This window comes from Carassius gibelio, chromosome A3, assembly GCF_023724105.1.
Source record: "Carassius gibelio isolate Cgi1373 ecotype wild population from Czech Republic chromosome A3, carGib1.2-hapl.c, whole genome shotgun sequence".
NCBI lineage: Eukaryota > Metazoa > Chordata > Actinopteri > Cypriniformes > Cyprinidae > Carassius > Carassius gibelio.
In genome coordinates this window covers 27,186,732-27,201,716 of record NC_068373.1, presented here as the reverse complement: position 1 = coordinate 27,201,716, position 14,985 = coordinate 27,186,732, and the positions used below count along the sequence as shown (strand labels likewise).

Here is a 14,985-nt window from a genome sequence, read left to right as displayed (position 1 = left end):
AGTGAAAACTCTTAATTTCCCAGAATGCCATTACATCCTGTGAGCTGTGGACAATTAAATGCAAATTCCAACTTATGAAATGCGAATCAAGTTAAAAGAATAGTTCACCTTCAGCTGCTGGTCCCCATTGACTTCGTGTGTGTGTGTGTGTGTGTGTGTGTGTGTGTGTAGAGAGAGAGAGTCTGCATGTTTGTATAGCTGCAGTAAGAAAGCAAATAAAAATTCACTTATTTATTTTAATTAAAAATCAACATGTATAGGTGTTTTATATTTCTTTAACTGAATACATGCTTGTTCAATGTCAGCAACAAATAAACAAAGAAAAACTCTTTCAGTTTGCTTTCTAAATATGACCAAGATTCCCAATGGACACAAAACACACACAAATAAAGTTGGCTTTCTTTTCATTAGAAGGGAAAATATGATATAGAAATGATATAAGAAATGGTATAGAACACTAAAAAAATTACTAATTCACAGCAAAAGTTTGAATATGCAGAGAAATCAACGGAATCACATTTGTATGTCACTGAATCTTCAACAGCACTCTTTTCCATGTCCAGTGAGAAAAGCAAGTTTACTTTCTGTTCAAACATCATTTTTACAAAAGACGATCAAAAGTTCATTTATTATTCACTGCTTGTTGTCCACAGAGTTTAATTGCCATTATAGTGTCATTCATTCTATAGGATGTTGTAAACAGCATTTTATGATAAAACAATCCTATAACTGGTCCACTCTTCTTAATATTTCTGGCCTTTTACAGCAAAACAGGAAGTGTACAAAGGTAAGGGTGGCATCTAATGACATTATCCACATATTGTATAGTTATGGACAAAACAGAATGAGGAGAATATTAAAATGAAACCTGACTGTAAAAGAAAAAAAAAAAAATACTTTAACGTATATACTTTAATTCAATTCCCTAATATTCAATGTTTTATTGTACATTACATAATATATCATGATATAAACAACTCACAAATAAATGAAAGTAAATACAAAATCAACTGGGCTCTTTCACTTGGTTCACTTTTGGCTCACATCTGAATTTGGTTCTTTTAACCTTAACTAACACTAAACACTCTTGTTGTATAAAAACTAGAAGCATTACTGTTATACAAATCATTACAGGATAATGGTCTTAATATATCTGTCTGACTGTACTCTTTCTCAAAGACACACAACACACTCATATAGTTCCTAAATGGAGCGCCAGGTAAATGAGATTGATGGTAGTGGAGAAAAAGCCTATGAGGTTGCAGAGGTTGGACAGACCGTGGTAGCGGTAGAAGATGGTCCTGTGCTCCTTGTATTTCAGGTCCTGCTCACGGAGTTTGGCGTATTCTTCCTTATTGGAACTCATACCCACCTGATTTCCCAGACCGTGCTCCTTCTCGATCTCCTGCATGACCAGCATGCTCTCGGTGGCAGACGGACCAAACCACTGCACGTTCAGGCCGGCCATGATCACAGCCACAAAGAAAAGAATCATCTGCCCAGAAAAATAATGTTTAAAGGGAATAGAAACAAAATGAGGAAAGAAGCAAAGATTTGTTGAAAATGTGCACCCTCAGGCCATGTTTCTTCATCCGAACAGATTTGAAGAAATGTAGCGTTACATCACTTGCTCACCAACGGATCCTCTGCAGTGAATGGGAGCCGTCAGAATGAGCATGATGAAAACATCGGTTTTTCAGTTTGTGAAAAGCAGCATGTTTGTAAGAAACAAATCCATCATTACGGTGTTTTTAAACTCTAAACTGTTGCTTCCAACTTAAATAGGAGACCTCTATCTGTTAAAGTGATTTATTTAGTGAAAAAGTCACCACATCTGAATCAGTAGAGAAATATGCAGAGATCAAGCACCGTTTAAAAGTGAAAACCATCCAGGACAGTCGCAAACAAATGTGCTGGTGGATTTTGATGTGAAGAGGACAACATGGAATGGGCTTTTTCACTGGATGAAGTGTTATTATGGGTTAAAGACTCATTTTAGCCGGAAGCGATGTTTGATTTTTTTTTTTTTTTTCTTACAAATATGCAGCTTTTTGCTTCAAGACATTAATTGATGGACTGGAGTGGTGTGGATTAATGTGATGTTTTTATCAGCTGTTTGGACTCTCATTCTGACGGCACCCATTCACTGTAAGGTATCCATTAGTGAGCATGTGATGTAATGCTTAATTTCTCAAAATCTGTTCTTATGAAGACATAAACTGCATCTTTATCTTGAATGGCCTGAGAGCACATTTTCAGCAAATATTCATTTGTGGGTGAATTATTCCTTTAAAGATTCATGCAGAATATATAAAGTTTTGATTGGTCACCTGAATGCCCTCATGCCAGTCCAGGAGTTCTCTGGGGTGGTACACAGCATATATGGCCAGACTAACTGCATTTCCACCCATCAGACAATTGAAATAAATTGGAAATAACTTGCTTTGAACAAGGCCAAATGTGTGCATGGATACCTGGGAAATCAGCACAAAACCTGAAAATATAAAGAGGAAATAGAAGTATGCATGGCATACTATATGATGATATATTGTATTATTATATGATCGTATATTAATTTACCTGCTATGAAAGACACCCACACCTGCATTCCCCAGATGAAAGAAATCACCAGAAGGTGAAGCACTTTCACAAAGGCAGTTGGGTCTCCCTCAGTAGTCATAATTAACTTCTGAAAAAAATTAATAATATTAATAATAATAACAAAAATAAAAAAAAATCAGCATGTCAAATAAAAGGTCTCAGAAAATCTGCAACAGAATGTATAAAGATTCACAACCTCATCGAAATATAAAGCTATATATGCATAACATTTTTACAAATTACATATAACATGTGCACGTGCACATACATTTAAAGTGTGTCAGTATAGATAAGAGCTTTGTGTATGTACTTATGTTGATCAAATTGTCGAGAACAACATACTACTGCAAAACATAGCCTGTAGTTTTTGCGCATTAAAACCTTACCGATGCTCCTGATCTGTTATGCTTATGGATCCGCTAAAATAAGTTGCATCAGTTTACTTTCTGTCCCGTTAGTAAGAAAATGACAACAGCACACGTTTCAAGACTTCCGCGATAGTAGTTCACGCAATTTCTCTATCACTTACGCAAGCAGTTACACAATGGAGCAATTTCCTTCTCAGTGTTTTTTCTGTTGGTCTATAGAAATTACATACCCGAGCTTTGAGTCACTTTATACAGGTCTTTTTCCAACGATCAGTTTCGAAAGATAAGATATCTGCAGCACAAAATTTCAGCTCCTGTTGCTTAACACCACACCTACCCTGTTAGTCCCGCCCCCGTGATCACACCACCCAATCACGCTCTCTTATTCAAATATATAGATGTATGTCATCCAATCACGATGCAAGTAGCTGCTCGTCTGTCTAAAGCCTTTCCAAAATTGTAACTAATTAACTATAGGAGATAACTAACATGAAATCATTAGTTCATATAGATCATATTTTAATATAAGTCAATGTTGATGTACTATTATAATATTTAATATTTTTTAATTACCTTATTATTATTTTGATATTTAAGTTTTCATTTCAATTTGAAAGTTTTAGGAATTGTATATGCTTTTTAAATTTTTATGAGTTTTATAAGTTTTTATTGAATTGAATTGAATTTATATTATTATTTCAATTTTATATAATTAGAATACAGACTTTTAATTTTCTTAAAACATTTTAATTATGGTTTGTTTATACTCGATGTTGATGTCCCCGTCGTACACATTCAAAAGTTTGGGGTCAGATTTGTAAGGTTTTTCTCTTTTGTTCATCACGTCTGCATTTATTTGGTCAGAAATACATACCTTTTTTTTACATTTAATTTTGTTGTTGTTAGATATTATTGCAATTTAAAATAATGTTTAATAATTGAAATGTTTCTCTCCTCAAATGAACTCAATTTTGAACTCCGTTAGGTAGTTCTGGTGTTTAACACTAGAGGACGATCCGCTTTTAAACGCTTTTTTGAAGGCCCTTTGACCAACCGGAAGTACATCTTCTGTTTACTCTTTGTAGTCAGTGAGCTGTAGCCAGTAACGTTAGCTGGTTTTCTCCGAGAGTCGCATCTCTTTAAATCACAGTTCGGTAAGACATTTGTTTTTTTTATTTATCCTCCTAGAAAGCACAATGTATTTCTTAAATGTTGAAATGCTCGTATATATCGTGAGTGTTTTGACCATATGGTTTTGCTCGACTTTTCATTGTATTTCCATTTTACTGATTGTGTTTGTTTTTCTTTGTATTTATGTTGCCTAGGACCTAGAAAACCTTTACATATCTCCAAACGCTTACATTTTAATTAAAAAGAAACACATTAGTTAGAAATACACCCGTTTAAATATTATTTGTGCCTGTTGTTTGTCAGTTTGAGACAAAATAGACAGTCAATGTGGTTTAATCTCATATCAGAAAGAATGGATTTGAATGCTACATAATTTTTAGATGTTAAATATCACTGTGTGTTGTAGAACTCCTCGCTGGAAGAGGCTGTTGCTTGTGTATATTTGACACGAGCAGCTCCCTCATTTAAGGTTCATGTATTTAAAGATTGCTTTATGTGGTATGTTTTTATTTGTGCTTTATTCTCCATGAAGTAAAAGATGGGACGCAGAAAGTCAAAGAGAAAACCCCCTCCCAAGAAAAAGATGACGGGAAACCTGGACACCCAGTTCACCTGCCCCTTCTGTAACCACGAGAAGTCATGTGACGTTAAGATGTAAGAAGAAAACTCCTGAAGTGCAACTTGATTTTTGCATTCAAAAATAAATAAAAAGCTAAAGCTCAACATTTTTACTTTATTCCAGGGAGCGAAGTCGAAATACGGGGATAATATCCTGTACTGTGTGTCTAGAGGAATTCCAGACACCAATAACCTGTATCCTTCTCAAAACCCATTTGAAACCGACATGTATTTGATAAATTAATAGAGAATTAGTAACGATTTATTGCATGATGTATATTATTCAAGTAATAGTCCACCCAAAAATAAAAAATTGCTGAAAATGTTCTCACCCTCAGGCCATCCAAGACTGGAACAGATTTGGAGAAATGGAGTCCAGTCCACATTCTTCCACATGTACAGCACATACAGAGAATTGAAGTTGTGTTACTCTCAGACCCTTGTGCATACAGATAACACTAACAGTAGAACATAAAATACAGATAAAATTAAAATACAACTGTACAAATAAGGTAATGTAAAAAAAAAAAATATATATATATATATATATATAGATAAGTAAAGCAGCACAAGGCAGATGGAGTGCAAACCGGTGAAGTAAACAAACAGTTTAGATATAATGATTGCAGGGGGGCTGAGGTTCAGAGTTCACTGGTCCACTTCTCATCTGTTCTCACTATGTGTTGAAGGCTTCATACCACACAGTGATGCAACCCGACAGGATGCTCTCGATGGTGCCTCTGTATAAGGTGTACATGATCAGGGGTGGGGCTCTGGCTCTCCTCAGTTTGCGGAGGAAGTAGAGACGCTGTTGTGATTTCATGGCCAGTGTTGCAGTGTTTTCAGTCCAGGAGAGGTCCACTGAGATGTGCACACCCAGGAACTTGGTGCTGCTCACTCTCTCCACAGTCGCACCGTTGATGGTCAGAGGAACATGCTGAGTGTGTGCTCTCCTGAAGTCAACAAAAATCTACTTTGTCTTCTCCACGTTCAGAGAGAGATTGTGGTCACTGCACCACTCGGCCAGGCGGCTCTCCTCGCTCCTGTAGTTTGTCTCATCTCGGTTACTAATGATACCCACCACAGTTGTGTCATCCGCAAACTTAAAGAGGTTGGAGCTGTGTGCAGTCAGTGTAGCATTACATCAGTTAATCAGCAATGGATCCTCTGAAACTCCATTTGTCCATTAATTATTTCTAAAGATACACAACAATGTATAAAAGGCTCCATTACCTTTGTATCTCACTTTATGTTCCCATAGAAGCAGTTTTTGTAGGCTAACGATTGCGTCAAAACCAGCGACTCACTGTCGCACAGTAGAGAAATTACAGTATGGAAAGGAGAAGCTCGCAGGCAATAGTTTACTGTCTATGAGGCTATCGGGGGGATGTGGAGGTCAAGGGAGATAATTAATCAGAATACTTACTCCTGCTCACTCACGCCAAAGAACTCCCCGCTCAAGCTCGCCGTCTCTCCAAGATTAACGACAGCAGTTTGCACGCACAGCTACTAGAAGATTTACATCTGGCAGACAGGTTGCTGACGTCGTCAAGCTTCGTTTGAGTCTGCGCGTCAGAAACGGAAGTACTAAAAAACGCTAAAAATGGGCTTCACTTGTCTCAATTGAGTTCCAATGGGGTCGCTGTGTCCATTTCTTTTACTGTCTATGACTGGAGTGGTGTGGATCAGCAGTTTGGACTTTCATCCCGACGGCACCCATTCACTGCAGAGGATCCTTTGGTAAACAAGTGATGGAATGCTACATTTCTCCAAATCAGTTCCAATAAACAAACTCCTCTTCATTTTGGATGGCCCGAGGGTGTGTAAATCCTCAGCAAATGTTCATTTTTGGGTGAATTATTTTAATGTGATGTTGGTTCTTGTCCTTAAATCGCTCTCTCAGATCTCTCAGAGCCGGTGGACGTGTACAGTGATTGGATAGACGCTTGTGAAGCAGCCAATCAGTAGTTTTGCAGGGTCAAAGGTGACCAAATACTCTGAAAGATTTGTGTTTGTTTTTACCTTCTGTATTGATTCACTGTTCAATCTTGTATTGAAGCTGAAATAATCATCTAATAAAGCCACAGGAGGAGGTTCAGGCAACACTGAGATGATGATGATGATTAAAATCCAGCCTTTTTCCTTTTTGTTAATTGTTACAAAAATTCTGAAAGAAGTGAAACAGATGTAATTTTCAAAATAGCTGTTTTTAGATTGTCTTGTGCATTTTACGATTTAGGTTTTTATAAGACCATGTAGTATCATTTAAATAATTAGCATATTCTCTCGTGGAAAACCTCGGTCCACTTCTGTTGTGGAATCGTTTCAAATGTATTGTTACAAACATTTCCGTTTCATGAAAATAAAGAGAAATAATTTGAAAATAGTGATTTATTATTTTCACTTGCTCAGCCATTTTTGGTAAGCCTCATAAATAAAAAAAACATCAGAAGCATTAATGCAAGAGGGACACACTTACATCAACAAAAGAGATTCACTGATTTATGCAGCGGTGATGCAAAATAATCACATTCCTTAACACACAATTATATATAAATGAAACCTAAAAATCTGTAAGAAGTTCAATAACTGAATTACATGAGGGTGGAAACTAGTAATGTCAAAACTATTTAGTTTAAAATGGATATATATATATTAACTCTGCACATTAAAACTTATTTTATATGTAGACTCCCAACCATCCTAAATCATGAGCAGGTCTTGCTTGTGCTATAATCGGTCACGATGATAACTGAGTATCAGGTTAGTCAGGCTAAAAGCAGTGATGCTAGCATATATGCAAGTTTACAGAATCATTTCTAGATAGTCTTTGGGAATGACAGTCTGCTTTGTGAGCAATCTGTAGCTTGATGAAATACTATTCAGTACTACAAAAGACGTCTCCGAAACCTTGAGATTTTAAAACCTCTGGGCTTAGTAGTGACTCCACATGCATGCATATGTTATGATAAATGAAGACGCTTACTGTGTTTACCCGAGCAGGACATGAGGACTTGCTCCTGTCAGTGAATCAGCGTTTAGGGCAAGGGTTCCTGCAGCTCTGTTTAACACATCTGAAGCAGCTAATCATCACCGGTGGAATTGCTTGAAAACTACAAGCAGGTGTGTTGGAGCAGGGTCAACACCTTTTCAAACAATTATGCAAACTGGACATTATTAAACTTTGTGAAGCTTATAGTTGAGTGACAAAACCTAAAAAAAAACAACAAGACAATCTCAAAGATGCAGTAGTTTGGTTAAGTTCATCTGAGTATCTTCAGGACATTGGCAGTAGTGGGGCGTCTTTGGTTGGATTTCCTCTTCATCCAATAAAAAAAAAAAACCCATCATGGAACCTATTAAAATATGCAGACCAAATCCACTCCAATTACACGATGGGGCAGAAGTTTGGAATAATTAAGATATCATTTAACATTTTTTGAATGCATTCATTTGACCGGAAATATAGGAAAACAGCAATTTTGTGAAATATTATCATTTAAAATAATTGTTTTTTTCACTTGAATATATTTACTCCAGTCTTCAGTGTCACATGATCTTCAGGAATCATTCTGATATTCTGATCTGCTGCTCAAGAAACAATGTTTTTGCTGTTTTAAAGAAATAAAACTTTGTTTTCAGAAAGGATCCATTGAACAGATCAAAGGCGACAGTAAAGACATTTATAATGTACAAAAGATTTCTATTTCAAATAACTATCACAGTTTCCACAAAAATATTAAGCAGCAAAAACATGGTAAAAATATGAACAATTATTAACAACTGAGCACCAATAACTGATAATAATGGAGCAGCAAATCCACATATTAAACTGATTTCTGAAGGTTTAAGTGACACTTGAAGACTGGAGGAATGACGCTGAAAATTCAGCTGCGCATCTCAAGAATACATTTCATTTTACACTATATTCAAATAGAAAATAGTTATTTTAAATTGAATAATATTTCATTGTTTTACTGTATTTTTAATCAAATAAATGCAGCCTTGTTGAGCAAAAGAGACTGCTTTTAATAAACATTAAGAAATCCAAATTATTCTAAACTTCTGACCAGTAGAGTATCATTAATAATTCATCCATATTTATCATCTGCATTATTTTTTGTTCATGTGAGAAAATTTGGCAGTGCAGGAGATGGGAGAATTGCACACTCAAAATAACAATAAAATAAAACTGAAAAATGTATAATATTAAAGCTACAAAGTGAGAAGCAGGAAAAGCCTGTTTATAAAGAAAAGAAAAGGAAATGAATTCTTTCTGAGTTTGTTTGCTACGTGCGGTCAGTCACTGAGGTTCTCAGCTTTGATCGGTGGCTGTGATGTCAGGAAACAGTTCAAGCTGGTCCTACTGGTCAACATCAATTTGGAATATCAAAAAAAGTGCAGGTGAATGTCTAAAAAGCAGCGTGCTGGCAGCTGTCTGTTCATCCTAGTCAGAATCCTGATACCCATCCATCTCTGAGTCCTGGCCGTTGTTGATGAAGTCATCAGGGCTGGAGCAGTACTTGCTGTCGTACACCTGACGGGGCAGACCGTACACCGTCATGCCGGTCTGGGACGCCATTTTATTGGTGCCCATCTGCAGCGAGACGATAGAGGTGTCGCACATCTCCATATCCAGCTTCTTATCGAAGATCTGCCGCTTGGTGCCGGGGGCCGTCATGCCGGCCTGCAGAAGAGGAAACAGAAGAGACAGAAGCTGCCATTTATTCAATTCATTTATATCAAAACTATGAGAGCGCGATTGCAAAACCATTCTGAGCACCTGACTAGCTCCTTTGTTGGTGCCCATCTGCAGGCTGATTGTTGATTGGTCCAGAGGATTCTCCATACCATTCTTGGGGTCATAGAGGTGACGCCGTGTGCCATAAGACGTCATGCCCTTTTGACTGGCAAACTTATTGGTGCCCATCTGAAAATGCAAAAAGAGCTGTGAAAATGATGTAGATAAAGAATGTCTTGTTGAATAAAAATGCAATTATATAACATATACTACTGTTACTCCATGCATCAGATTTGGAATAATTGCTAAACTTTTGTTAATTCAAAATTAAATGTTTTTGTAAGAAGCCACACCAGGGTTGTAATTATTAGAAATGTTATTACAATTTAAAATAACTGTTTTCTACTTAAATATATATTAAAATGTAATTTAGTGCTGTGATCAAAACACTTTTAATGTTTTGAGTTTTCTAATATGCTAATATTCTAATATGCTGGTTGGCTGCTCAAGAAACATTAACTTTTATTATAAATATTGAAGAAGGTTTTTGCTGCTTAATGTTTCTGTGGTACTTTTTTAAGTTTTTTTAATGAATAGAAAGTTCAGAAGAACAGCGTTTATTTGAAAAAAAGCTTTTATGACATTTTACATGGCTTTACTTTCACTTTAAATATATTTAATGTATCCTTGTTGAATAAAAAGTTATAATTCTTAAAAAAAAACTTTTGATCAGTAGTGTATAATTTTAAAAACATAAATATAAAAAGCAATATTTAATAAATACATCAAAATAAAATGTAAATATATATAAAAAGATGTATATATAAAATAATATTAATATGATAATATATAATGCATACCATTGAATTTAACTTGATTTGATAAAAATCACAGAAACCGGCATTGCTATATTTTTTTCCAAGGCTTTAATTGAACCCTTATTTTGTTTATTTTTATATGCGAAAGAAAAAGGCGATTACTGATGAACAACTACTGACCTGCAGACCAATAACGTTGCGTCCCTCCCTTAGTTTCCCAGGAGCAAATTTGCGTTGTTGTTTCTCTGCGTATTTCACTCCAACATCGTATTTCGAATAGAAGCCTTTAGATTTAGCCTGCATTTCAAAATAATGACAAATTTATACACGTACATAAATTATAAAGGAAACAGACATTCTGCATTTACGAAGTGGAAGTACAGGATGCTATTATTTCATATAAAAGACAAACATGTGCAAGTAACTTCATATACATGAACACACAAAGAGTAGAGAGATTGCTTTTTTGGTGTTTGCTTGAGTGTTGGTTTGTGGAAAAAGCTCAAATATCACATTTTTTTATGTTAATTTCTCTGCTGATGGTTAAAAACTCCCATATGAATGAACTTTTGAAATGTAGATAGAAAGTATGAATATTACACAAGTTCTTAATCTTCAGTCTGAAGTTATTCCTCTAGAAATTCATAATGTGAGACTCACCATCCCAGCCAGTGTAATAAGCGTGCACTGGACCTGAGTGTGGTTGACGTTCTCAAACAGGTCGTTGGCCTCAAATATATCATCTGGCCTCATTCCATATTCTTGAATGGCTCGGACGAAATTACCAATATTTTCCAGCTGCAACAAACAAGGCCAAACCAAGAATAAACGGACATAACCTGAAAAATCTGAAAGTATGCATAACTCACTCCAGAGGAACAATGCTCAGCACCAGAAACCCTGTTGATATTTGGATCAGCGGTTATTAGATTTTATGAATGACAAAAGCATCCCATTTCACAAAGAACTTGAAGCGGTGTAAATTGCATGCAACATAACATTTGAATATAAAATCCCTGAAATATGTTATTGATTTCTCTCATCCCACATTAAAAGTGCCTCCAAAGTGTTTTATTACTTGGTTTTCAAGAACTGTAAAGTTCTTCTAAAATGATTGTTGTGTTTAACCCAGGTATAAATACTTTAGACAGGAAGCGTTTCCTAAGATTACTAGTCAGGGTTGCCAGGTATTCACAATAAAACACGCCCAATCTCTACTCAAAACTAGCCCAATAATGTTTCGAAGGGGTCTCCTGATAAAATTCGCATACCATGGGACAAATATCATGTTTTTGGAGTCGTTTCAACCCGAGGACATTAAGAAACAACCCGCAGCAAACTGAGTTAAAGTATCCCAATGCCGCAGGAAAACCGCTGACTTGGCAACACGGATCAGATTTACTGCCTCCTGCTGGACCTGAACTGGATCAAGCAGATATGCTCGCAAATGGGATATTCTTGCTCACCTGATGCCAGTTTTGAGGAGAGTTGTTGATCTTTTTAACAGAACCGGGCTGAAGAGTGTTGATAAGCCTGTAAAAACGAGTGACTGAATCAGTTATTTGAGCTTCATAGCTGTTAATCAGCTGCAGATCGCATGAATCAGGGCATCACTCACTCGCAGAGGATCACTCCGTCTTTCAGCCCCTCCATGAAGTTCTCGGGAAGTTTGCGGCCTGTGACCTCGCTGATCCACAATCTTAGCTCCTCCTCCTTATTTGGGTCATATTTGTGGGCCAGCTGGAGGTCAAAGGTCAAAAGATTACCCCACACTTCTAACTTGCAGTATTGATGTACTTTACAGTACTTTTTTTTGTTTAAGAATTATTAGACATAAAGCTTTTATTTCATTTGTTGCACTGCAAGGATAGTTCTATTAAAAAATAACAGTCTTAAATATTACATAAACACTTTTACTCACACTTCACATTTCACCATGTGGGGTCAATAACATTTTTAAAACATTTTCATTATTTAATTTGTCATTTTGGGGGGGCTGGGGGACAGGAAAACTGAGATAAAATATTATTTTAATTTAAAATAACTTCCTGGGAGTAAAAATTGAATATGGGTATCAGTGTTGAAAACAGTTTTACTGCTTAATCATTCATAAATATATAATAAATATTTACCTCTTTTAAAAGAAAAAAAAAAATCTTAGTGATTCCAAACTTTTGAATAGTAGCTTATAGAGTACAAATTAAAATAAAAAAAATCTTGCTGTTGATTAAAGATGAAGATGAAGAACAAGACATGCATATTTGCCCCTGATCCAAAACATGATCCTCGCATGATTCTTCCAAATAAACAACATTACTTATTTAAATGTTTCCCTTCGTCTCAGTACATCATACAGACGGATTTCTTAAAATAAAACATTATGGCTGTGGCTGAGTGAAGAAGTGGGATATAAAATATAAGGTTGGGAATGCCGGGGACATTCCTGCCTGCAAAACCTTGGACCATCTCCTTTATTGTATTGCTGCGCTGGCAAAGTATTTATGCAGTAGATCTCAGTCTTTCACTCCTGAAGGATTTCTTATAAAGGAAGAACAAGACAGAAAAAAAGGAAAAGAGAGAGCGAGAGAGAGTTTAGAGAGAGCTGTTTCTCCCAAGTTTGGTGCGCTGGTGTGGAAGCCAAACAAACGCTGTAACTTTAAATCAGTGTTATTGTTGGCCTTTTCTCTCTTTCGGTCCTCCATGTCACAGCTGCGTGCCTCATCCCATCAGCCCTCCGTTCTGATTTTTAGCTCCTTACGATCGTTTCTTCTCGCTCCTGTCTGCTCGTGTGAAGTGAGGTACTACTTAGCACATGCTAAATGTGTCCAAATAACACCAAGACCGATAGCACTCACATGCTTCCAAAGAACTGTGCTCAGAGCAAGATTTATTGTTTTTCTCTCATTCTGGACATCTGGAACAGACCTCAGTCGAACTCTGTAGAGTCCATGCCAAAACCAGATTTTTTTTTTTTAAGCAGGAATTCTGTCACAGACTGCCTGGATAACATTCCTTTATACCCTTGGTTATACTAGAAATACCTGCATTGACAGTTATTTTTAGCAGTTGCACTGTATATGATTCCTAGCTCCTAAAAATAAAGGTTCTTTATCATCATCTAATTCTGTAAAGAACACTAAACATCCCTGGAATCTTTTCATTACACAAAAGGTTCTTTACAGAGTGTTCTTCACACTTAAGAATGAAATTGGTTCCTTTCAGAACTGTTGACTGAGAGGTTCATTCGGAACTGAAAATATTTCTTCTATGGCATTGCTACAAAACAAAAAAAAGAAAAAAAAAATACCCATGTTTGTTCATGACTTTAAAAGAGTCTTGTCAGAAAGTTCTACTAATGTTCCCTGTTGGCTGGAACAAAGTTGATCTTGCAGTATTAGGGTAGGATGTCCAACAATGCTCCTCCTTATTCTAAACTGTTTACAACATGCTCCTCTTCTCAGATATTGTGAGTGAACACAACTCTCCTTATATGGGGACCGAAAACCACATACCGAGTCCATAGGAAGACACTTGTGACATAATCTCAAAATCCACAGTGTGCAGCGTGACTTCTGCTAAATCAGAGTACACAGATGTGTGTGGTGCTCAGGAAGCGGGATGTCAGTGACAGCTAAAGGCAAAAAGCCAAAGGTTTAGGTATTTTTAAAAGTGGACCACTAAGATTATGAAGAGAATAAATGTGGCAGAAGTTCTTATGTCATAAAGCACATCCATACATTACTTTAGTACAGAATGAATAAGGACAAAGACAACACATAAGCAAAGAAGTTAAATATTTCAATATGACTGAAAGTTTTTTTTTTTTTTTTTCATTTTGTAGACTTAACTTCATCAAAACAATGTGCAGATTTGACTGAAAACAACTAAACAACTAAACATTTGCTATCAGTCTATGGTTTGGATCCTCATAATTTACACCCTGTTATTGACATATTTGAATTGATGTCAACACTTAAAAAAATATTCAAATTCCTTGTACAGGCTACATTACAGAATAAATGACAGTCTAAAATGTTTAGCTTCAGTAGCGCACGTGCTGCCTGCGCATCTTTGACAGCTGTCAATCAAAGCAGACGCTTACCTTACTCTTGATTTCCGCGGACAGTCCGAAAGCGGGACCGCTCTTGAACTGCGTTGACATCGCGCTTTTTAACGGATTCGGACGAGAGGATGGCGATATAACGTTAGAACTGGAATCTTCAGTGCAACCGTCTGATCATGTGGGGAGGTTTGGGCCACATCTTCTTCTTTTCCAAAATCTTTTTTAAACTCTTCCCATCTGTGCGTGCGCGGAGCGAGCGCTGATTGGCTGGGTCCGACGCCCAATTGCGACGTCACGCCGCTCTGTTAAAATGATGTCACCGGCTTTAAACAAGTCCCATGTCACTTTTTCCACTTTGAAGTGAATTAAGGATGCCTCTGATTTGTCTTCAGGGAATCTCAGCTGGTTTTGCTTTAGATTTTACAGTGGACATCAAGTGGGTGGCATATATACATACATACATACATACATACATATATACATACATACATACATACATACATACACATATTATATTCACAAGTGCCATCTGAAAATTTATTCTAAAATTAGCAATTTTATTAGGCTACAATGTTAAGGTTCAGTAATTTCACTTTAATTACAATGTATAGTTCTTTTTTGTGCCATTAAAGTGAAATAACTGAA

The 14,985-nt window shown here is 36.4% G+C and overlaps 3 protein-coding genes across 8 annotated transcripts; 1 reads left to right on the top strand and 2 right to left on the bottom strand.

Annotated features, from left to right (window-relative positions):
- Positions 1-216: 216 nt before the first annotated feature.
- Positions 217-5,119, bottom strand: LOC127954726 (transmembrane protein 205). 6 transcript variants are annotated; one of them, XM_052553402.1, is made up of 4 exons: positions 5,051-5,119; positions 2,581-2,689; positions 2,331-2,494; positions 217-1,495 (listed from the first exon to the last, which is right to left on the bottom strand). In XM_052553402.1, exons 1-4 carry the CDS (start codon positions 5,102-5,104, stop codon positions 1,193-1,195), a joined length of 630 nt encoding a protein of 209 aa, XP_052409362.1. In that variant the 5' UTR covers positions 5,105-5,119; the 3' UTR covers positions 217-1,192. The 6 variants fall into 6 exon arrangements, with proteins under 6 accessions (XP_052409362.1, XP_052409363.1, XP_052409366.1 ...); XM_052553403.1 differs by lacking the exon at positions 5,051-5,119 and adding an exon at positions 3,200-3,327; XM_052553406.1 differs by lacking the exon at positions 5,051-5,119 and adding an exon at positions 3,200-3,326 and having other exon boundaries at positions 2,581-2,686.
- On the top strand, positions 3,979-7,102 carry LOC127954793 (transcription elongation factor 1 homolog). Its single transcript, XM_052553408.1, has 4 exons — positions 3,979-4,123; positions 4,633-4,754; positions 4,843-4,913; positions 6,622-7,102. Exons 2-4 carry the CDS (start codon positions 4,639-4,641, stop codon positions 6,684-6,686), a joined length of 252 nt encoding a protein of 83 aa, XP_052409368.1. The 5' UTR covers positions 3,979-4,123; positions 4,633-4,638; the 3' UTR covers positions 6,687-7,102.
- Positions 7,092-14,548, bottom strand: LOC127954694 (calponin-1-like). Its single transcript, XM_052553400.1, has 7 exons — positions 14,380-14,548; positions 11,896-12,017; positions 11,744-11,810; positions 10,938-11,075; positions 10,458-10,574; positions 9,502-9,648; positions 7,092-9,405 (listed from the first exon to the last, which is right to left on the bottom strand). The coding sequence occupies exons 1-7, from the start codon at positions 14,437-14,439 to the stop codon at positions 9,166-9,168; spliced, it is 891 nt and encodes a 296-aa protein (XP_052409360.1). The 5' UTR covers positions 14,440-14,548; the 3' UTR covers positions 7,092-9,165.
- Positions 14,549-14,985: the final 437 nt, after the last annotated feature.